The sequence below is a fragment of the Balaenoptera borealis genome, assembly GCF_965194805.1.
Source record: "Balaenoptera borealis genome assembly, chromosome: 6".
Lineage (NCBI taxonomy): Eukaryota > Metazoa > Chordata > Mammalia > Artiodactyla > Balaenopteridae > Balaenoptera > Balaenoptera borealis.
In genome coordinates, this window is record NC_138863.1 from 31131732 (window position 1) to 31155551 (window position 23820).

The window sequence follows — 23820 nt, forward strand, 5'->3', positions numbered from 1 at the left end:
TAAGGGGAGTAGAAGAGACTGCTTTGGGCAAGTAGGGAGAAAATCCATCTTGTCTGAGAGAATGTTCTCTGTTGACACCTCTACACTGTCCTTCCTATTTGCAATTGGTAAAAGAAGAGTACTGACATGACAAAGTTAAATATAATGCCAGAAATTACGATTTCACAGGGAAAAACATTACAGAATTGAAGCTGAAGAGTGAAATAGTAAAGGGAACTTTAAAAAGAATGCTAGCAATAAGCTAGTAAAAGTAGAAAAGGAAGTTACACATTTAACATTACATCGCCTAAAGGAAACTAAGCTAAGAGTAACGCAAATACTTTATAAACCAAGATTTCAAAAAAAAAAAAAAAGAAAGAAAAAAGTGAGACAGTAGAAGATGATCTAAACACACAGAAAGAATGAAGCAACTGACACGCATTCAAAGTGAAATCACCAAAACAACCAACAATAAGAGTGAAGCCAACTGACTTTTTAAAGAGTTAGCCCTGGAAGGTAATGTAATTGGAAAAATGAGAAAGCAGCATGCCTTTTTGCAAGCGGTCCTCTGAAGTGAGGCAGCTCTGATGGCTGGGGGCTCCGTGACGACCTCTGAGGACGAGAGAGAGCTGCACTGTACAGGGGAAGACAGGACTCTTGGGAGTCTCCCATCACTGGCTTCTGTCCCCCGGCTCCCTCTAGGATACCTGAGAGGGCGAGGAGGTGTGCCCTGCAGTAAACAGCCATCCGTCAAGCTGCCAGCCGCCAGCTTGCCCTTGCTGGCTTTGCACTGGCAGAAAGCGGCGTGGCTATCTCCATCCCTTTGTGAACCTACTCTTTGAGGGAAGGACTCACATGTAGCCCCGTGTTCTTCAGGCAGGCAGTCAAGGCGAAGTACCTGGCTAACCTCCCCATCATAATCAGCTATTTTATAATTTTATCTTTTTATAATCCAAATGTTGAATGTTGATCGTTCATACTTAGTTATTTTTCAATTAAAAATAATAGTGAGCTTCTTCAACGTAGAAAAGCTGTATTTTGAAAAGGTCTGCTTTTTCAGTTGCTGATAGAATGATTTTCTTATACCTGACATCACCTAATTAAGACTACCTACCTGTCTTCCTCCCCCTTCCTCAACCATCTCTCTCTCACTCACACCATCTAACTCACACATGCAGTCCAAGTCTTCAACTGCATACGTCAGGTTACTCAGAATTCAAGTACCCAGACTGTGTATTTATCAAGCATCCAAACTATGTGTGAAGGAGGTGTGCACACAGGATACCACTTTTGCAGAGTGTTATCTGTTTAATCTTATTCCCCAGAAGATTTAAGGCGGCCTTCTTCATAGAGTCGTTGCTAGCACTGAAGGTCTAACAAGCACAGGCAGATATTATAAAGTCATAAAACCTAGTACAAATTTTAGGAAACGTATCTGTGGACAAGACATTCAAGGTCCTTCATTTCCTGTCTCTAACCTTTAAGTCCAGCCTTTGTTCTTCTATTTCTTTTCCTCTCAGCCACCAGGGGCCTGCACTCCAAACACATCAAACTAGTTGGTTGGCATTTCGCAAATAGTGAATTTGCATTTCCTCCTCCCAGGCCTTTGTGTGTGTTGTTCCCTCTGCCTTGAAGGGCTTCCCAATTCTGCCATCCTGTGAAATCATGCTAATTAAGGCCCAGCTTAAATGTCATCTCCCCTCTATACCTTCTTTAACAGCTTCCCAGCAAACATACAGAGAAAGAATCTTCCGCCTCTCTTCCTGCCAAGGCATTTGGCTCATTCAGCTATTTCGTCACATGTCAGTGTTTATATTGACTTCCATGTCCATCTGCCCCTCCTACTACTAAATTGATAGATACTTGAGAGGGGGGATCCTCCACTTTTAACACAATAATTGGCATGTTATAGGTACTCAGAAAACGTTCCTTGAAGGTAGGAACAGAAGCACCCTACTTAGGTTTTTATTCTGCTCTACCAAACCAAACGTAACCTTTCCTTAACTCACTGAGGCACAGTTACGGCTAGGATGAACACTTCACTTCTATGTCTGCTTTTGAGTATTGCTCTGTTTCCTTTTAGCTCAGCTTTCTCTGTTTTGAATACAGGAGGTCTTCTATAATATTTCTTCCCATTTTTTTTCTATTAATCAAGTCTAGCCTGGAGATGCCATAATTGATCATTTTAAAAGCTGTGCATCATTGTAAAGAACACAGAGAAGGCTTTTTTGCTTCTGGGTCTTAGGCTTTGTTCTAAAAACATTGATTTTTGCCAGTGCTTGACCTCTGGGTGAGGAAGCTGTATTAGTCAGGGTTCTCCAGAGGAACAGAACCAGTAGGGTGTGTGTGTATGTGTATGTTATAAGGAGTTGGTTCACATGACAACAGAGGCTGAGAGGTCCCAAGATCTTCAGTCGGCCGGCTCTAGACTTAGAAGAGCCAATGTGTATTTCCAGCCCAAGTTCCAAGACCTAAGAATCAGGAGAGCCAATGGTATAAATCCCAGCCTGAAAGCTGGCAGGCTCAAGACCCAAAGAGAGCAGATGTTTCAGTCCAAGTCTGAAGGGCAGGAAAGACCAACATCCAAGCTCAAACAGGCAGGAGAGATTCTTTCTTACTCAGTCTTTTTAATTCTATTAAGGACTTCAACAGATTAGATGAGTCCCACCCACATTAGGGAGGGCAATCTGCTTTACTCAGTCTACTGATTCCAGTGTTAATCTCATCCAGAAACACTTTCACAGACACACCCAGAAATAATGTTTAACCAAATACCTGGGTGCCCCATGGCCCAGTCAAGTTATTACATAAAATTGGCCATCACAGAGGCCGTGTTCTGCATATGTATTTTACCAGTGTTGCCAAACAGTTGACTTAAGGAAGCAATTCTGTCTATGAAAAGCATCACGTATTTTACAAAGGATAATGAAATCACAGTCTTTGCAAGAAGTTTAAAGTATAGTCCCATTTGATACTTGCATTTTAATCATGGAAGAAGTATAGAGTGAAAAAAACATATATATTCTAGTCAGACATAAGACAAGAGTCTCAAATTTAATGATTTTAGGAGCTAGGCAAACTAGTAATAAATGGAGTATGTTCAGTATACACCAAGCCAGAATGGTGGAAACTGTGGTGCATAGGAAAACTCAAAACCTAGTTTAACAGTATGCAAAATTTTTAAAGTTGTAACTTCAAATTAGCTTTTGACTAATTTTTTCCCCTTGTTTAGCCATTAACTAGCTACAGGACTTTAGAAATTAATTTTTCCAGAACTCAGTTATTTTATTAGAATAGGTGGCTAATCTGTAATCTCAAGATTCTTTTCCTGTGTTTTACCAGCCAGTTAAGTTTGAGAGGTTATGAAGTGACACCTTTGCTGATTTAAAGAGGTCTAACAGGAATTCTAAAGAAAAGTGGCATGCCATCCTCTGAAGCAACATAATCTGCTTTCCAGTGACATTATAATGAATAGGTCTATTGTTTTGTGAACTATCAAGAGCAGAAATATCCTAATCATAGTTTTGTATCAAAAAAGTACTACGTATACTCACGTGCTTCATGATGTCAGATGACCAAATGTCTTGATAATTAGGTAGCAAGTCTCTAGAGATGTTGACAAGTCTATATCTTACTGTATGGATGCATGCTTTCTAAAGTTCGAGGAATGCTTCCTGTTGTGAAATAGGATAACTTTCAATACATATGTGTTGGTGTATGTTGATTTTTCTTGTTCAAAGTCTTTTCATATACTCTGGAAGCTTTCAAACTATAATTTAAAGCAAGACAGCTTCTGTGGATTTATGGAGTCATTTTCTCTTTGGCTAAAGCCCTCCATGGTCACAGACCACTAGATTGAAAAAGGCAGCCGAACCCATCCAAAGACAAACATAAATTTTCAATGGTAGGGAAAACGGTTCCTGCTTATTAAATTAGAGAGAATATAGTATTTGGCAGCTACATATAAATGATGTTTTTCCCCTTTGAGTTAGAAGCAAGACTGTTAGAGATGTGTGATATTTGACTCACATTTGTCAAGTTTAGCTACATTAGTTGAGGATAATTTGCATGTTATATCGTGTGCTTACTTTAGACTTCCGTTTGGATTTGCCTAGATAAATGGGCTCACCTTTGCCAAAAAGCTCTCAGTTATGGGCACATTTAAAATAATTTTTCCCCAGCACACAGGGGCTGAACATGAACATTAAAAAAAAAAAAAGTGCAAAAAAAAAAAAAAAAAAAGGATGCTGTCGTCTCCCCAGACTCTGACCCAGTACTCCACTATTTATGTCATGGGGTTTTCTAAGTGCAGTATCAGGCATTCTCCATTGGTTGCTTGCTTCCACATTCCATTTATCTTCTTGTTTCATAGAAATTATGAATTTTAGTCCAATAAAAATAGGGCTTTTTCTTTTGGTGATTCATTATTGGAAACCATTTTCCACTGACTTTAAGGGCTTTGGGGAGGAAAACATGTTTATCCTTGACAGATCTTGGTATTTTTCCATGTCTCACAGGAACCTTTCCAAGTCTTTTTTTCTATAAAAACAAAATAAATTATAAGAATGGAGTCTTTCTAAACTAAAGTTGATTAACTGTACAGGCTTTCTAGAGTACTTTCTGAGAAATGCTGTACAGCATTTCCAGTCATGAAACTTGTGTGAAAGGATAGTAACAGAAGGCAGCGTCTTCATTCCATTTCATCCAAAGATGCTCTTATGAAATACAGTTTTTGCAAGCAGTTTATATTTGGAGTTATGTTTTGTTAACAAAGTAGGTTATATTTCTATGGATGGGAATTATTTTTCCTAATCCTAATGTCAATACCCTATGAGTAGAAACTAGGTACAAAATGTAAGATAGATATTATGCTATAATTAGCAACTTCCCAATCCTCATCTTTTAATCCTCTTTTAATTTTTCATTTGATACTTATCACTTGACATGGTGATATACCTACTAATAACATTATATATCTTTTTATTTAATAAATATATATTGTGTTGAAGAAAATGTCACATTTTTTAGATGTTAGTCTATTAAAGTATTATAAATCAAGTCTATCTTATTAGTCAAATATTCAGTCCAATATTGCTCTGGGGTGGGAATTGGTCTCTTTAAATTGACTTTGTGCATTTTTAAGTAGACTATAGTAAGGTATATTCTTACATTAGATACACACTTAATGTCTAGATGCTAGATATTATCCAGGATACAAATTGAGTTGGGTCTTAAAGGATGAATAGGGCTTTTGATCAATAATAAAAATAATGATAATGATAATTATAATAATAGCTAGGGCCTAGCATTAAAGGAACACTTTATTTTTCATGGCTAGGCACTCCGATAAGTTGTATCTCATGTAATACAACAATTCGAAAGGTAGGCTCAGAATAATAAGGAGGTGCTGAAGTTTAACTGGCTTCTGATTCTGGCTTTATCACTTACTGGCCATGTAATCCATCTAACCTTTCGGTATCCCCAATTTTGAAGAAATTAATGGTAACTACCTCTAGGGGTGGTATGAAAAATACGTGAGATAATACAGTCTGATACTCTGTGTTTAAACATGATAAGTGCTCAATAGATGTTAGCTGCTATCCTTCTCCTTATTGTATAGATAGACAGAATGGTTGAGGCTCAGAGAAGCTACATAACTTCCCTACGTTTAGAAAGTGGTTGAGTCAGGATTTGAACTCACGCAGTCTGGCTCCAGAGTTTAGGTTTCCAACTACTATGGATTCTAGGAAAGGAATATATACAGAATGTTACTTGGATACATTTATGTATTGTAATATGATTGCCACTGTAGTGATATTTATCACATTATGTAATTATAGTGTTCTTTTGCATTTAAATGAAAAAACATTCCAGCATTTCCCTTTGATTTAAGCTATCTTCTAAGCCAGTATTGCATTTTCAGTGAATAAATATGAGCTAGAAGTTCAAATGGAAGACTCTTTGAAGAATAGGGAGTTTATAGACGAGGTCTCACCGGAAACATGTACGTGAGCGTCCCTCCAGCTCCCACCCCACCACAACACAGGGCCCAAGCACTGTAGTTCTATAAACTATGCCTTCTCACTGCTCTGGATTGATTTGACTCAAGGATTCTGACTCCAGCTAGTAAAGTTCACCAGGACTATAAACAGGTGTGTAATAATTGCCAAGGGGACTAGACATTGCAAATCCACTAGCCAGCATATATTCTCCCTGTTGAGGGAATAATGTGGGATATCAAATCACAGTCAGATTACTTGGGGAAAATGAAACCAGAATGAGTTTAGAAAGGCACACGATTCAAGCAGGGCCAACTTTATGGGTATGTGACCTGTGTAGTTGCTCAGGGCCCCATGCTTATTGCCATCTTGTAATTCTTTAAATTTTTTGAACAAGGGCTCCACACTTTCATTTTGCACTTGGCCGCAGAAGTTATGTACTTGGTCCCAGATTCATGAGTTTAATGATACCACACTGTAATCCCCATGTCTCACCCATTTCACAATAAAGGTATCCCTACGAATGGGACTGTAAGTTTTTTTCCTTAATCCAGTGGATCCCTTCAACTGGATAATACTTAAAATGATGCTGCCGGTACATTCGCCTCTGACACCATTTTCCTGACCTCTATTACTATCATATTGACATACCACTTCTTTAGCTTATTTATATAGTGAATTAAAGTTGTCCTGGGTATATATCTTTGATTTTGTGTATTTATAAACAGACCTTTACATATTTATTTAATAGATTATCTCTGAGAGAATTTTTGTTTCCTGACTCTTTAAGAAGTGCCCCATATGTTACTTCCATGTTGTAGATGAAATAAATGTCATTAAGCTTGAAATTTACTTGAAGATGGGATTAACTGGCAGAGCAGATTGGACGATAGAATATAGCAGAGAGTATGTTGGTAAGATAGAGAAATGTAGCTAGCAACCCAGTAGTCACTAGGGCAATGTCAGCTGACCTGTGACAATTATGCTTTTAAATGAACAATGAAAAGAAGACTTGGGTGAGAGTTAAAGATATACATACATACTTTTTTTTTTTTACACATTACTGTAAATAGGTCCTTTCTAGAGTTTTTAATCCTTGGCAAAACGAGGGACAGGGAGGCAGTTTACAGGAAAGCAACAAACATGATTGATGGCTGGATAGTAGGTGATATAGAAGAAATGTTAAAAGATACAATAAAAATTTCTCTTGTCTGGGGGACAAAAAATAAGGGAATCTTAGAGTCTTAAAGTACATAAAAATTTTTTAAACAAATTTTGTTAATATATATTTTTTACGTTTTAATACTGGATTAAATGTGTGGAATTTCAACATAAAGAATTTGCAGAAAATAACGACAGACATTTGGATTATAAAATCATTGAAATATTAAATTTTTTTTTTGTGATTTCTTTATTGTAATAGCTTTTGTCCATCTGTATTTGTTTAGAATATGAATGATGATTTAAAAACCAGTCCCATCAATCAAAACATTTCCCACCTGCTCTCTCTTAAGGGACTATCAAAGTAGTAAATTAAATGAAACCAACATTGTTTTACTACTTGTCCATCATAAAGTATTACTGGTTCCAGGTGAGTACCTCTTTACAAGGGACCTTTGAATATTTAAAAGAGAGTTTTAGGTGAATAGAATACCATGCAATGAAAAAAATTACATCATAAACAAAATTGAAAGGTAAATTGGCAAAAAATAAATTTGCAAAGATAAAAAAGACAAACTGTACTTGAATAGCTTATTCATGTTGATGAGAAACAGTAGAAGCAAAATGAAAAGAAAGGCAAAGGGTATGAACAGACAATCCATTCTTGAAGAAACAAAAATAGCTTATAAAATTATTTTCAATAACACTAATAATCAAAAAATTGACTTTAAACAGGAGGATGTAATTTTGTCTGCAACATCATCAATGACTGAGAAAATGACAGTACTGTACAAAGATAATTTATATTTTCATGCATCCAGAATGGCAGAATAAGCTAAATTATGATATGGCTAATTGTGTTATGAAATATTATTCAGTCATGAATTTTCTTCATTTTTTTGCAAACTAAAATTAGAGAAAATTGCTCACAAGAAAAACCTAAGTGAAAATATCAGAAAACGAAATTGTGTGCTATGTAATATGGCTCATGTAGTGTTAAGGTATATATATATATATATATATATATATATATATATATATATATATATACACACACACACACATATATATATATACATATATATATATATACACACACACACACACACACACATATATATATATATATATATATATATATATATATATATATATATGTATACTTAAAAACGAAGACTGGAGGAAAAGCACCAATACTGTAATAGTAGTTTTCTGCGATTTGAGCTGATCCTTGTGTGTCTTCTTTTCTGTGTTTTCAGAAGTCTTGTAACAGCATCCTTTGAAGTTTTGTTCATATTCCCTCCCTTCGCCATCCCCAAGATACAGGCACACACCACATACACAGTTGGCTGGAGGGAACTGGTGGAGTTTGTGATCCCCACACCTTCTTGCCCCATATTTTTCTTTTTTCCTGGAAAACATGAAAAACTAAAGCAGCAAAGTGTAAAAGAGTCCTTTGGGTTTGGGAATATCGGACCGAAGACTGGCTTTCGAAATGCAATTATTGCGGTTGGTTATAGCAACGTGGATTTTTGGGACCAGTCCTCATTTCAAAGCTCGCATCCTATTTTTGCCGTAAGCAGGCTCAATATGTTTTAATTTTTGATTTAGCAATTGTACTTTTTATGCCTACGGAATATGTTTTAGATGTCTTAGAAAGGCCTTTTGCACTGAAGTTAAAAATTTACAACTGACTCGCAAAGATCATCTTTCTACAATGAAAGACAAGACCTAGGATGCAGCTGCTCCCCGGAGTCACGTCCTGTGACTGTGAGCAAGGAGCAAGGACCCCAGGCTTCGTCTTCAGGCCCCAATTAGTGAGGCATCATTCTATGTGAGTATAATATACCCACGATCATAATTACAAATCCTGACATTTAGAGGCTCCCAAAGTCAACACCCGTCCCAGCAGGGTTGGCCACATTATCAGGAGTTAAGGAGATGTAGAGCAATTAGAAGCCAAAGGAAAAGGTTAGCTCTACCACTCAGACGGAAGGCGTTCAGGAGCTAAACCCACCTGCTATTGCAGTGCTAATCTTTTTTAAATATCGGCTTTGAAGCCTTGTCATCCTTGACAAGGAGGATCTGAGTCTCAATGGAACGTTTAAGGGGAGTGCTTCCTCATCCCTCAATCAGGCTGCATGCTGACCTTTCTGTCGTCTCCACCAGTTGCTCGTCTTATCTTGAAATCCCAGAGAAGGTAGAACATCATTGGACCTGTCATGAGGTCAATCAGCCGGTGCTCAGACCAATTTGCTAAATGTGTCCGTGCTAAAGAGTCTGTTCCTTCCCCAGCCTGATGAAATGTAGCACCAATTAATCACTGACTAATTTTCAGGGAGTTGTGACCTTGCTCATAATTGTAGTACATTCATTTACCTGGCTTTCGGGGTTCTCAGACCAGGAATATGAGGCCACCTCAGGGACATGTGAAGCTGCTGAAACTTGTGTTTGAGGCTACCAGGGTGACAGGCTAGGGGATACCTGCCTCAGGCCAGCACTGACTTAGTTTATTTAGAATGTTCTGTATGGCTTGCAACCCCTAAAGATGTTGCATATAGCTCAAGTGCATGCAAAAGACATTCTTTGTTTGAAAATTTTAGTGATATAGTAAGGTCTCATTGTTTTTTCTATCAACCTATCAATTCTTTATTTGTCTTTAGAAGTTGGTGGCTTTGTCATTATTCTCCATGAAGATTTATTCTCTGAGAGCTGTTGCGTTATCTTAAAAGCAGAAAGGTTTCTTTTTTTTTTTCTTTTATGAAATAGACTGCTCTATTTGTAGCCAAGTCTCATAAATTAAAATACTTGTCAAAATAAATGAATAGTATGTTTGTTATATTCATGACTCAAAATCACATTTGATTGCTTACTCATTAATCCACAAAATTAAGCAATACACCCTGGATGGCAGTCATTAGCGCAAAATAAGCAGGGTTCTTCTAACAGTCAAATGTAACGGAGAACACTGTACAGTTGTGTTTGTTTCAAAACTAGGTATGTTAATGTGCAAATTTGTTTTAAAATTTTAAAAGGTTTCCTCTGGAAGAAAATCAAATACGTAAATGTAGTCCACCAGGAAACAGGATTGGGATTATAATGTACTAAGTGGATTTTAGGTGAACAAATTGTAAGATGCAGTTCTGGATTGAACCTCAAGGATGGGCAGAAGCTATTTTGTCCTGTACAGGAGCATGCCTGGTAATGAAGGTTACCTTTATTCCTATGTGCATGGAAAATTAGGACACAGGTGGTATCCACATAAAAGTGTAGACATCCATATAAAAGAGGCTTTGCTCTTCCTCTCGGATATAGCAGAGAACTCCAATCACTCATTTACCTGACCCCCTTCTACCTGCCAAGTACCATACTAGGAGCTTGGAATATCAAGTCAATTGTACTTTAGTTCTCCCATCTTTAGAATGGGAATAATGGTGCTTTTCTCATAGGGTTTCTTGTGACTCTTAAATCATATATGTAAGCACTTTGAACAGTGCCGAGTGCATAATCAGGTCTCTAAAATATTTGTTAAATATATTTTTAAATTATGTGACCCATGGTTTCAAGTAGCTTACAGTTTACTTTTAGACAGAGGCAAATAAATCAGTGATCTTTGTGCTGTGTGACCAGTGATGACAGAGACCTGGACAGGTTATTGTGGAAACACCACAGAGTATGGTGGAGAGCCTCATCTGGGAGGCTGGAACTTCATTTTGAAAGCCATAATAGATAATGAAGAGTTTTAAGCTAGAGCAAGACCATGCCAGATCTGTGTGATGGAAGACCACTCTAGCAGTAGTGTTATGGGTAAATGTCAGAACCCAGAAGTGGATTGGGGCTCTGGCAGTAGATATGTGAGGACCTGGCCAGAGGTAGTGTGGCATTTCGTTGTAATGGGATAATTCCTGCAGGGAGAAATCACTCTTATATTACAGCAAGTTACTGCCTTCAAGGATCTATTGACATACCTCTGATGGCTGTGGTAGCACTGGGCCTTGGCTAAGAGATTGCCAAACTGTATTTCTGAGACAGTTATAGCTTTGGTTTGGTCAGAGAATAGAATTTGTAGGGAAAATGAAACTAAGCCAGTGAAATAATATTCAGGGTCAATGTTACATCATTATAAATGTATATATGCTTCATAATTTACAAAATTATTTTCCCATATGCTATTTTATGTTTTCTGGTGTCAGATGTACTTGTTTCAAATTGAATAGTCTTTCAAAAATGCAGATTAGGTGTGCATGATTTAGATAAGAATAACTTGAAGAAAAAGTCATTTGTGTGTGTATGTGTCCATGTATTGTAAAACAATCTAACTTGTATCTTCATTTCTAATACTGTACACTCTCCCAAGACTTTCAGAGCCCTTGGGATTGGATAAAATCAAGGAACCATCTACTGATATACTGGGTAAATGGCAAGCAAAGCCACCCAGTGGATTGACCTCATCCCTGAAAATTTCCCAGCAAGTTTAACCCAAGTATCTTCTGCTTTCCTGTGGGTATATTATTTTTAATATGTGTAATTCAGAGACAGTGGAAATATTACTGATGAGTATACTGAATTTTTTATATTTCTGACATTTGTGTTATCCTGATGATTCTTAAAACTTTCTCCCGGTTTCTGTACCTGTTTACTTTTCCTATAGCTGCCCCCAGGTGCCCTAGGATTAGGGTTTGGTGGCTGCCAGCGGACCTTCATTGAGACCCTTTGCCCAGCCGCTGCTGTGGAAGGTGAAGGGCACAGAGGAAAGGGCTCCTCAGGCTTCCTCTGTGTGTATTAGATAATGAGTTGTGAATGTTGTGTCATGAATGGTGAGCTATTATTACTAAGGAAAGTAAAGAATGCAGCAAAACAAACTCGAGATTCTCTTAAGTTTGTCAAGTGGTAACACATCATCTTTGAAATTTTAATTCAAGGTAGTCAAAAGAAAAATATGATTCAGTATAACTTACTACATAATTAGAGGAAGCAAATGTATTTTTGGCTGAAATATGGGTGTTTTTTTAATAGGCATATTTTTTTGTTATTATGGGACAGATGCCTATCTGCCTCTTTAAAAAGTGATAAGGATAAAAGGGGTTCTTAGTACAATTGAATAAATCATGTTATTTTCTTTAGAATGCAGCTTAAAGCTGTAAAGTTTGTAAAGGTCCCTGTTACCGATTTTCAGTTTGGAGAGGAAATGAAAATTGGTTTTATCTCATTTAGTGAATGTTGATTGAAGTTTCTGAGAATCAGTGCTGTTACATACTTGTTCTGAGGCTGCTAGATGGTAGCATCTGATGAAGATGCTAATGTGAGCCTGCTAATTTTTAAAATCCAGATTAAATGTTTTTAGCTGGCTGTCAAAATCCTTTGAAGGAAAAGGGTCCATTTTCAAACCTTTGTTTAAAGCGGCATAAAACTAGCTCAATAGCCAATTGTTATTTAGTTACAAACAGATGCATACATTTAAATGAAATTCTGCAGTGTTTCACTCTCTTCCCAAAGGTGATAATGTGCTTTCTCTACTTGTGAAATTGTTGTAATTTCACAGTCTTACTTAGATTTAATTGTGTTTATTAAGATTTGAGATGAATGATTCCAATTTCATTTTGTATGATACTGTTTTTTTTCTTTGTCTTTTAATTCTACTTGATAGTTGTTGCTAACGTGGAATATGTATGAAACAGTAAAAAAATAAATATGGCAAATAAGCCTTTCTTAGTAGTAAGTTAGTTCACTTGACATGTAATAAAAATGGAGCCACATATTTCTCAGTGTAATTGCTAATCCCAAAAAGATACTTTTACAAATATAGTTTATTATGTTCTGTGAGCATTTGGATCATTCTTTTTTATTCTCTATGTAGACTGAAGATAATAGCATCAGATTATAAAAACTCAGGCTGTAAAAGTGACAGAATGCTACAGGCTGACGACGGAGCAAACCACATCTTGAATATTGAGGGACTCTACAATAAATGTACTTGGTGGCACTTATTATTAAAATATTTACTTGTCAGTATAGAAGGTAAAAGCATTGCTATATTGCTTCGAGTTATGGTAAAAATAGAACAGACAGCACAAACCACGTATTGCTAGGTGGAAGAACGGCACTGCATGTCTGGAGGTTGTGTGTTCTTGTGTGATGAAGAGCAAGGAAAAGAGAAAAACAAAAATTACCTATTTGATGTGTTTGATCTTGGTACTTTCTCTGTTCCTCTGTCAATCCTGTGATGAAGAGATTAAAGAGAAGCAACAAAGTAAAAACAGAATAGGGATAAACAAGTCAAGTGGGACTCAGTCCGGGAGCCAGGGAGTGCTAGCTATGGGAGGAAAAGGAATTAACGTTTACCCTTCCGTTGTGTACCAGGCTCTGTGCTAAGCATTTAGGCATGTTAGGAATATTATCAACGACATTAATATTCTGCCTCCACCCCACTCACCCCCAGCACACACCCATGCACACACACACCTTTGCCTTGTTTGAGTATAAAAAATAGGTCTGAGTCCTTGAAGAGATATTGATGATGTGAAATTGTGAAGCGCACGTGGCTCTTTTGATCAAGTCTGTTATTCCGGGTTATGGATTTTGTAAATTATCCAAAGCTCTTTTATTTCTTTTTGATCTTTGAGGTGGTGGTCGTTGACTTGTACATTATTTTGACCTTTACAAGGTAAATACAAAAAAAAAGATTTAACTATTCTTTAAAATAAAGCTTTTGCATAATATATTTTCTAGGTAAATTCTAAATAATTTCAGATGTTCCTTCCTAATACCCCCTGGGGAAGGAGTAGTCAGAGGGTACTTGTAGTGACCAAACTAACGCCGGATCTTTGAATTGGAAACACCATCAGCATCGACAATCGAGATATAGTTATTGAAGATAATTTGTACATACCACATTAATGTACCTGTTTTCTTGTGTTTTCCTCAGTTCTTTTTAGGAAGTAGGTATTTTCCTGAGAAATACACTCCACCTTGACCTCTCAAATAGAGGTACAAAACACATGAGGTCATTGCCTTAATTTTACTGACAGTTAAAGAGAAAATCTTTTCATGTTAAATCAAGCATGGGAAGCTGGTAAAATGTAAAATTGACATGAATTTGTAAAATAAAAGCTGAACGCTTCAATTTTGAGTTTATGGCATGTCAGTTCAAGCTGTGCTTCCACTGGGGACACATCCAGAAGCTTCACACCAGGTACATCAAAGTGGCCGATTGGAAGAAAGCAAGCAAGGGGGTGTCTGGGACCAAACTGCTAACCCTTCCTATCTCTCCATCCACCATCCACCCTAGTTCAACTCTTCCACTCCTTCAGAAACCAAATCAGCAGATTGTCCCTTTCAAAAATGAGCCTGAAAAGGAAAAGAAAACACATAATCTCCATTTCAAGAGCAGAAGCCATTTCCGCTCCCCCCTCCCCCGCCCCCGGTGTTGAATAGAAAGTGAGGAACTTCTCCCCCCATAATAACAAAACGGAAGCAACAATAATAATGATGATGATGTATTGAGTGTCTTATAGGTTTATATTGGTCATTTATACTCATTCATTTAAAAAATTAGTTTTACTGTTTTAAAAACACATGAAAAATCTAGCTATCTTTCATTGCTATATTAGGTTTCATATCCTTTTTTGCCTCTTTTCACTCGTTTTATTTCAACAAATATATGTTGGGTGCCTACCATGTCTAATTCACTGTTCTAGGGATACAGCAAACAACAAAATTGACAAAAATCATTGTCTTCTTGGAGCTTATACTCTAGTATAATTTCCTAGGGAGTTTTACAGGGAGAACAGGCAAATAAATAAGACAAATAAGAAAAAAACATAGCATTGAGTGGTGACAAATACTATAAAGAAAAATGAAGGGAGTATGACAAGTGGGGGCAGGGGGAGAGGCGGCATTTCAATTGAGATAGTGTGGCCAGTGAAAGCCTGGCACTTGATAAAAATGTGAGGGATCGAGGAACAAGCCATGCAGGTATCTGGTGGAAGACTGCGTCAGGCAGAGAGAACAGCAAATGTAAAGACAGAGAGGGACAAAGAAGATAGCATAGCTGGATAGAATCCTGAGAACAAGGGAGAGAATCATCAGGACGTGAGGTCGGAACCTTCACTGGGAGCCCATTACCATACAGGGCATTGCAAGGACTTGGGCTTTATTCTCAGTGAGGTGGAAAGGTATTACAGGGTTCTGATCAGAGGAGAGAGGTGATCCGCCTTAGGTTTCAGCAGGATCACACTGGCTTCTGTGTTGAAAGTGGATTGAAAGGGAGCATGGGTGGAAACAAGGAACCCAGTCACAAAGCCCTTGCAGTAACCCATGGGAGAGACTATAGTAGCTGGGTCCAAAGAGGTGACAGTGGAGGGGGTAAGAAGTGGTCAAGCTCTGGTTATATTTTGACATTTATTGACCAATTGGATGTGTGTGCGGTGTATGAGAGATGGGGAGAAAGGGAAGGAAAGAGGGATTGAGGATTACTATAAGTCTTTTGGGCTGAGCAACTAGAAGGATGGATTGCCATTAATTAGGGATGTAAAAAGATTATGGAAAGAGCTTTGGAAGATCAGTTTTTCAGTTTCTGACACGTTAGGTTAGGCAATTGACCATATGATCCTGGATTTCAGGAAGAAGCTCTGGGTTGGAGATTGAAATGTGGAATCTATTAGCATATACTTATATCTTTGCCATGAGACAAATTCAATCACAACACAAATTTAGAGGTATTCACTTTAACATTTGTAGAGATAAGTGAAAGGAAACTTAATGGAGGGGCCAGGGATTTGAGGACAAAACTGAGAGAATGTGGTGTTCTGGAAGGTAAGTGAAGAAAACCATTTAAGGAGGAAGCAGTGATCAACTGTGCCCTAAAATCAAGCCAGAGACGCGACTTTGAATTTAGCACTGTGGAGATTGTTTTGGGTCTTGATAAGAGCAGTTTCAGTGGAAGAGAGGGGTGAGAGCCTGGCTAGAGGGGCCTCAGGAAAGAATAGGAGGATGGAGATTGGAAACTGTTCTGTGGAGAGCTTTCAAATTTGGCTTTAGATGGAAGGTGGGAGATGGGGTGGTATCAGTAGGGGTGAGTCTTGAGAAGGTTGTTTTGTTTTTGGTTTCGGTTTTTTGATGAGCAAGTGAATAGCATATTTGTAAGCTGACCTACCTGTGTGTATCTGGGGATTAGATGCCTAAATGCTGATAGAGATCTGTGGGGATGGGAGTTTTGATTGGAAGTAAAGTCTGTTTGAACAGATCATTTTGGATCATGTGGTCTTAGGAAAATGTCACTGCTGTACTGGGTGACATGAAAATACTGGCAACACATAAGGAGAACAGAAGGGGCACCAGAAGATGGATAGGGCAGCAGAAGAGGAAGGCATCCAAATCAAATATTGCCTATTTGCATTTTGCATAAAGTTGAGGTTACCGCAGTCCGTAAGGTGTCAGTGGAAAATCTCCCACATGCCACAGAAGTTTAGTCTAAATGGAACCTTAACAGAAAATTTTTTATAAAGATATAAATCTTTTTTTTTTTTTAAATGTTCAACTCATCGCTGTGGGAAAGGTAATTTTAAATGGGTTTAAAGGTGGAGTAAGGCCATTTTCATACACTGGACACTTTGGAAATCAGTCTGCCTTCTGCTGAGGGTTTAGAACAGTGGTTTATGTTAATTACATATCTCTGTAACACTCTCCACCAGGAAGTGTGTCACCAGTAATGTAGGTGCTCTGATGAATCAAGTAATCCAGCTAACAGAGACCTACAACATAGGGTTTAAATTAATTATCAGTGTTGACGCAAGTGTAAGTCTGGATATATTGTAGATGTTGAGATGAAGACTGGATGAAGAGTCTCTTATCAGCCAGCACCTGTGGTACCAGTGGCTTTGTCTGGACGCCACAGATTCAGGAGCTGATTCTCTTCTTTCCAGGAGTAGAGACTTTATTCCATCCATTCATCCAGACATCCAGAGTAGGCTCTGCAGAGATAATTCCTGTCAATCATGAGATTGGGAGACAGACTAAGCAATTAATTAATCAAAGAGGTGATGAGATTTGGGGAGCCTCCAGGTCTCACTGTCATCTTTGAGAAAGTTGTGTATTTGCCTGTATCTCCAAAGAGTAGAATACACATTCTTTAGGGCATAACAGCCTCCCGGAACTGTAAACATTCCGTAATATAGCCTCTCTTTTCACAGTGCTCTTTTTGGAAAATGGTTACAGTATGGTCTGAATCCCTGGATTGGACTAGATTCTAGTACAAACTACTGTTTAGTCTGTCACTTTGGGAAACAAACTCTCTGACTACCCTGTGTTCCCATTAGATAAATAGGTATAACATTGTTACTGCATATGCTCTGACCTTGTGTGAATATACTAATAGTATGGAAAACAGTGAAGTATTTTAAGGAGAGAAGGTTACATAAGAGCCATAGATAATGATTTATTTATGAGCTATCAATTTTAAGCTTTTGTATTATACTTCTGAGTGATATTCTTTTTCTCTTTTCGCCATTATTTTAGGCACATAGGATATACTAAGACTTAAAGATGTAGCAAGAGGGAAAACTTACACAAAACTGTTTGTAGTACCAGTATAATAAGCCACTTTGCCTTGTTGATTAGTATATTAAAATAAATGTTACAAGCATGTGTTAGAATTCACCAATATGTAAAACTGAAATTACGTCACAGGAATAGTGATGAAAATAACACTTCTATCACATTTTAAAAGTTGATTTTGTTTTCCTTTTCAGGATTTAAAGTGTTAAACTCTTCATTTTGGCCAGATGATTAGAAAGATATAGTTCTCCTGATTAGTTTTATACTAGAATAATCTTTCATTATTAATCCATTTAAGTCTTATCTCAAATCGGTTCATCAATGCTACCAATTAAAAATAGAAAATGTATGTGCTCAATTTCAAGAATTAAAAATAATGCCTTGGGAGTAGCATTTCTTTCCGTGGTGAGAGGATTGTTGGATTTTCCAATTAAAGAAGTCTCCATACTGGAAATGAGTAGTCAATTATGAAGGTTATTTTTGAATAGCCAATTTGCATACCCCTAATTGTATTCATTTCTTTTGAAAGACTGAACTTGGAATTTATGATGTTATGATTGGTTAACCCTGCACCCGTGTTATTAATACTACTGCCAACAAGGTTCCCCTATGAATGGGGCTTTGAGTGCCTTTCCTAAATAAATGTTTGAATGATAAGTAGGTTTGTTTTATTTAATGAATGAAAATATCTGAAAATTTACTAGCAGTTTTCTAAATTTGCACACACTGCACTTTATTGGATTGACAGTAACATCCCTGAGCTGCCTACTGCGCTCATATTTGGACTTTGCCGCATCAGCTGATGAGAACCATTGGAAGTTCCTATCGTGATGCTGTCTGCTGGCCAAAAACGCAAATTCAGCAGGGCTGCCTCTGCCATTTATACAGCAGTGTTTGCCCAATTACTTGATTATTTTATTATATGTTGCCCCTATTTTAAGAAAAATGACTTGGAGATGGACAGTTAAACGTTTTTATATTAATGACAAGAAGCATAGTTATCATATGAAATAAAATTGAGATGAAGATGGGAATAATTAAAAGTTCTGAGGTTTAGTGTCTTTGCACTTAAACCAATCAACATGGAGTTAGTCATGAAGGAAAATAACGAAATTACAGGCATGAATACAAATGGGATATCTATGTGTACAAGATAAACACAGATTGTGTGTAAATATACACATGTATGTATGTTTCTATTTATTATGATTGTGTCTGAAAGGCAGTTACAGTTAGGGATTTTATCGTCTTTACCTCTCTAAAACTGGAATGTCCTCTTCTACTGTGTAAGTCTATTGTTCAAATCCTGCATATTCAACTTTCATGTTTGGCAGCACTCTTGAATGAAAGAGATACTGAAGTCCTTTTAGGCATATGAGAAAAGGTGGTGAGGGGAGGAGGTGGCCATTTCATTCCTTCCAGAGGGTTAGCCAGAATTGGATCTCTATTTCAGGAATATACAAACCAACCATTAATTATTTCCTGGCCATGGCACTTTTAGGCATAATATTGAATTAAGAGTTGTGATACAGTAGCATTAAGGTTTTCAGTTTTATGATGTCATTTTTTTAAAAACCAAAATGAAGGTCACATTCAGCTAGATACAGGGTCCATGTGATATGCATGTTCTACAAAGTAATTAGTGCTGTTGGATTTGTTTGTAGCTGATTGCTGTGTTTGACGAACAAGAACCACTCCACAAGATTGAGAGCCCCAGTGGAAACCCGGCAGGCCGGCAGAGCCCAGATGCTTTTGAGCCGGAAGTGGCTGCGCAGCTGGCTGTGTTTAAACCAGTTGGTGGGGAAATGGAAGTAACCCCTTCTGCTCTGAAATTAGGTAGGTGTGTTATTTTCGTGGTATGCTTTTCACCTGGTTGAAATACCTCATCTTGCTGGCTATGAGTTTCTTCTACTTTATGACTTACCCTGTTAGTGTTTGCCTTTAAAAAAAATTAACCTGGTTTGTCTTTCTCTAAATTATTCTTTTTACGTAGATCTTTGCAGCTGCTGGTGCTCAGGCAATAGGTGCCGTTTTTTCTTGAATTGCAGGTGAATCTGAATTGCATATCCTTGAAGTTACTGGGGAGGAGTTGGACTGTAAATGATGCGCTTCATCTGTAGCATATGAGGACTGCTTAAAATGTTTAAAAAGTCCCTGAAAAAAGTCACTTGGAAAAAAAAGCTAAGGGTTATCAAGGAATCCAGGCTAGAAATAAAAGGTCACTTTCTGTCTTAGCCACCTTTTTCTCCTCCACAAACTGTATAACTCAGAGTTTGGGGGAAACGTTTTGAAGTTAGTTTCTAATTCTGTCCTACTGATTTATTCCAACCTGGTGATTTTGCTCAGAATTCTCTTTTGTTATATTTGTTTTGAAGGTGTTGGTAGAAAGAGAAAATAAACATTCTTCTAAAGTTTTAGTGAATTTATGACTCCAAGATAAATAATGTCAGTTATTGGTGATAACTCTTAAAGGTAATTTTAGGTCAGTTTAACAGCATAAAGTTTTGAAAATCCACTAATATTTTGGTACTTAAAATCATTTTTTTATTCCGGTTGAATGTATGCATACATTTTGAGACAGCTCTAAGCGCCGGTTATAGGTTAATTCTCAAGCTAGAACAGAGGTTTTTTTCCACTTTGCAAAGGGAATCTTATTTTTTTTAAGCAAAACATATGCTTAAAATTGTAAAAATTTTACACAGTATAATTTTTGCCATTTGAAACAAAATACATTATAAAGTTTATTTGACATGCCACAATACTGACTATCTATATTTTGTACTAATTTTCTGGAAAGCATCTACAGTGCCCCTTTTAAAATAAACCAAGTGGAAATTAATGACCCATCATCTTCATAATTTCTCACTATCTTTTGGAAACCAAGCTAGCAGAGAAGTTCTGCTGGAACTTGGTCGTTGGAGGGCTTTGTGGCAGCTTCTCTTCATCTGGAGCGAAGTTTGTGGCTTCAGCAGCCTCACAGCTCTATCATTCATTTGCATAATGGATGCCTTTTTATCCATTATGCAAATAGTATGGGAGGAAAATTAGGCAATAAGGGAAGACGAAAGGAGAAAATTGCTCTTGCTTGTTTTAATATTCTATTTATAAGCAAGCACTGTGGTCTTCAAAAGGCTGAACCTTCAGAGTACCCCTGTGCCTGGGAATTTGTTTTTTCACCTTTCTCTCATGAGCTTTCTCAGGGAAAAAAGTTTGTTTTTCTTTAGCTTTTTCAGCTTTTGTTGAACCATCTGAGCAATATAATGTTCAGTGTAGGAAGAAAAGTAAGCTGAGGTTCCCCATCTTTGAAGGCGGACTTTCTGCTTCTTCGATACTGATTTTGGATCAGACACAGATAGGAAATAATATTTATTCAGTGGTGACTATATGCCAAGCACAGAACTCAAGGCAGTGCACCACGTATTCTGAATCCTGTACTCCTAACAACTCATTTAAGCCTCGTGATACTTAGTTGGGTTCTATTATCTCCCTAATTTAAGAGATGAGGAAACAGGCATAGAGCAGTTAAATAACTCCTCCAAAGTCACATAGCTGTTAGGTGGTGAACTTAGGATTTGAACCCTTGCTAGCTCCAGTGTCAGGAACAATTTTTCTGTGCTGTCTTTCATATGCTCTTTGTAAAATAATACAGTGATATCATTTTCCTGAGAGTCATTTTGTGAATATATATCAAACCCTGAAAATGCTTAACTCCTTGGCTTCAAATCCCATTTCACCTAGTGTCATAGATGAAATGGTGAGATTGGCCAGCCTTCACTATTTGGTGGTCGGTGTTGCCTTCCAGCCATTCAGTCTGAAACCGTGGCATTATATCCTGTTCCTTCCTTTTCTTGCCATCATCCACAGTTTCTTCAGCCTTCATGTCCATGACCATTGAAGCAGGCCAGAGCTTTCCCATCAATCAGACTACTACAGAGGCCTCAAACTGACCTCTTTCTTTACAGGGCCTGCTTTCCCCCATCTCTGCTTCTGCCAGATCTACCTTTCTAAGTCACAAAGCTGATTATATAACTCCCCTGCTCAACAACTTCCAATGGCTTCCCACTGCGAGGAGAACCATGTCCAAACGCGTTAGCAAGCTGATGCAGACGGTTCCTTGGAATTAGATGGAGGTATTTGGGCAGGGAGGAAGGTTGAAGAAATGATCCCTTATCTACTCTCATGGTTCTATCAGACTCAGTACTTTACATTTCTGAAACTTTAAAAGCAAAGAAAAAAAATATTTATTGAGTTTCTCAGATAGAGGAATTAAAGACAGAAGCAAAGCCACCAGCTTTGGTATCTGCCCATTCTGTTTTCCTTTCATTGCCCTCAGGGCAGGGTGTGGTCGTGGCTTGGGCACACAGGGATGGAGGGATATGCTTGGCAGCAGATGAAGTATCCATGAATGGCTCTTCTGGGAGGTGACCTGGTTGTGCTGCCAGGCCCACCCTGAGACCTTGTTTAGACGAAGAATGGGAGGGGGTAGTCAGAGGAGGAGTAGCACGTGTGTTCCAGCGATTCTTCATCACAGGGGGCATATAAAATGCCAAGCCCCAAGCCCCAGCCCATCCTCTCTGCTCCCCACTCAGCTCTCAGAGGCCACTGGAACTGGTTCTACTTCTCATGGGACTCATTAGCCCAGGCTGGTACCACACACGCGGGGCTGATTCTCCCTGGTTTTCTCGCTCTTGGGATCCATCGAGGACGACGGGGAATTTCACCATTATCGGTTCGCATGCTTATCTTACTTAAGGAGACACAATTTAACAGATATTGGGAATCAAGATGTTCTTACCATTAGGTCATGTTAATCACCGAAAGTGTAGGTTTTACTGATACTGAAATAAAAATGCACTCAACATTCAGTATAATTTTTGTATCTTTCTCCAGTACAAGTTAGTCATCATCGGTATCCTGTTAAAAACTGACAGCCTTCCCCCCCCCGCCCCCACATACATGCAGACAGTGGTTGGGCCCACCTCTTTTTTCTTTATCTTCCAAGGTGAAACACTTATACACAGAATATGCAGAAAGTTCGTATTCAGGGGCTCTTCATGATCTAGCCCCTTCTTGTCTGCCCACTTTTATTACTAGCCTCTCTTCCACAGTCACCTTAACCTGCAGCTACCACAAGCCACTTGGCATTTCCTAAATTTGCTACTTTCTTTCAAACCTTTGTGTCTTTGTAGTTAGTGTTCCCTTCACCTGCCTCACCCCTTTGCCTCTTTTCTACTTGGTGAAATTGTATGCACCTTTTAAACTCAAGCTCAAATATGCCCTTGTTTGTGAAACCTTGTCCAAATCTTCAAGATAGTACGGTAAGTGTACCATAAATGCATTTCTTAATTCTTCAACAACGAAGGGATACAAAGATGAAGAAATTTTCTACTGACCAAAAGGGATTCATAGTTTTGCACCCTGTAAGCTAATGGGGTATATATATTTTTACATTTGTAAGATGAATTTTAAATCAAGTGGGCAAACACATAATTCCAACTTCATTCATCTAAATTATTTCCTACCATTTATTTTCTAATGGATTTTCTAATGTAATGCTAAACGACTAAGCCCTGACTCAGCCCTAACTAGCAAATCATTCTAACTCTTCAAGATTATAATGTTTCTGTAGTTGGCCAGTACATTTTACTGTGTAGACTAGAGATTGCTAACCTAAGAGTCTATTTGAAAGAAGAGACAGGGTAGAACAGACACCAGGTAGAATAGCAAAGAATCATATTCACAGAGCCCATTTAGACTTTAAAATCACCTAGTTCAGGAGTTTTCCAGGTCTTTTTGAGGAGCCCTATGATACTTCCTAACACGTTTTGGGATTTCAACAAATATTTGATTCTAGTTAATTAATAACATTTATTGAACACTTAAATTGTAGATGCTATTTTAATTCATTCACACTCACTCTTTGTACACATAAGATTGGTTATGCTAGCAGGGAAGAAAGGGATGCAGAAGACTGTTGAGTAGGCAATAGAGAATCCTAATACCATTTAGAAGTCCTACAGCAAAGAAACCTACCTTCACTCAAAAGAATTGTTAGCACCTCTCAGAACAACTTTTGTGAAAAGCTGATCTGTTAATAGACAATTCCATAGAATTTCATAAGAGCAAT

The 23820-nt window shown here is 37.8% G+C and overlaps 1 protein-coding gene across 3 annotated transcripts in view; it reads left to right on the top strand.

Moving 5' to 3' along the window:
• Nucleotides 1-23820, top strand: part of PARD3B (par-3 family cell polarity regulator beta) — a 1037301-nt gene that overhangs the window by 369484 nt on the left and 643997 nt on the right. For all 3 annotated transcript variants that reach the window (XM_082397042.1, XM_082397040.1, XM_082397041.1), the window contains one exon: nucleotides 19358-19529. In XM_082397042.1, the coding sequence (XP_082253168.1) occupies nucleotides 19358-19529 (172 nt within the window). The remainder of the gene's footprint in view (nucleotides 1-19357; nucleotides 19530-23820) is intronic.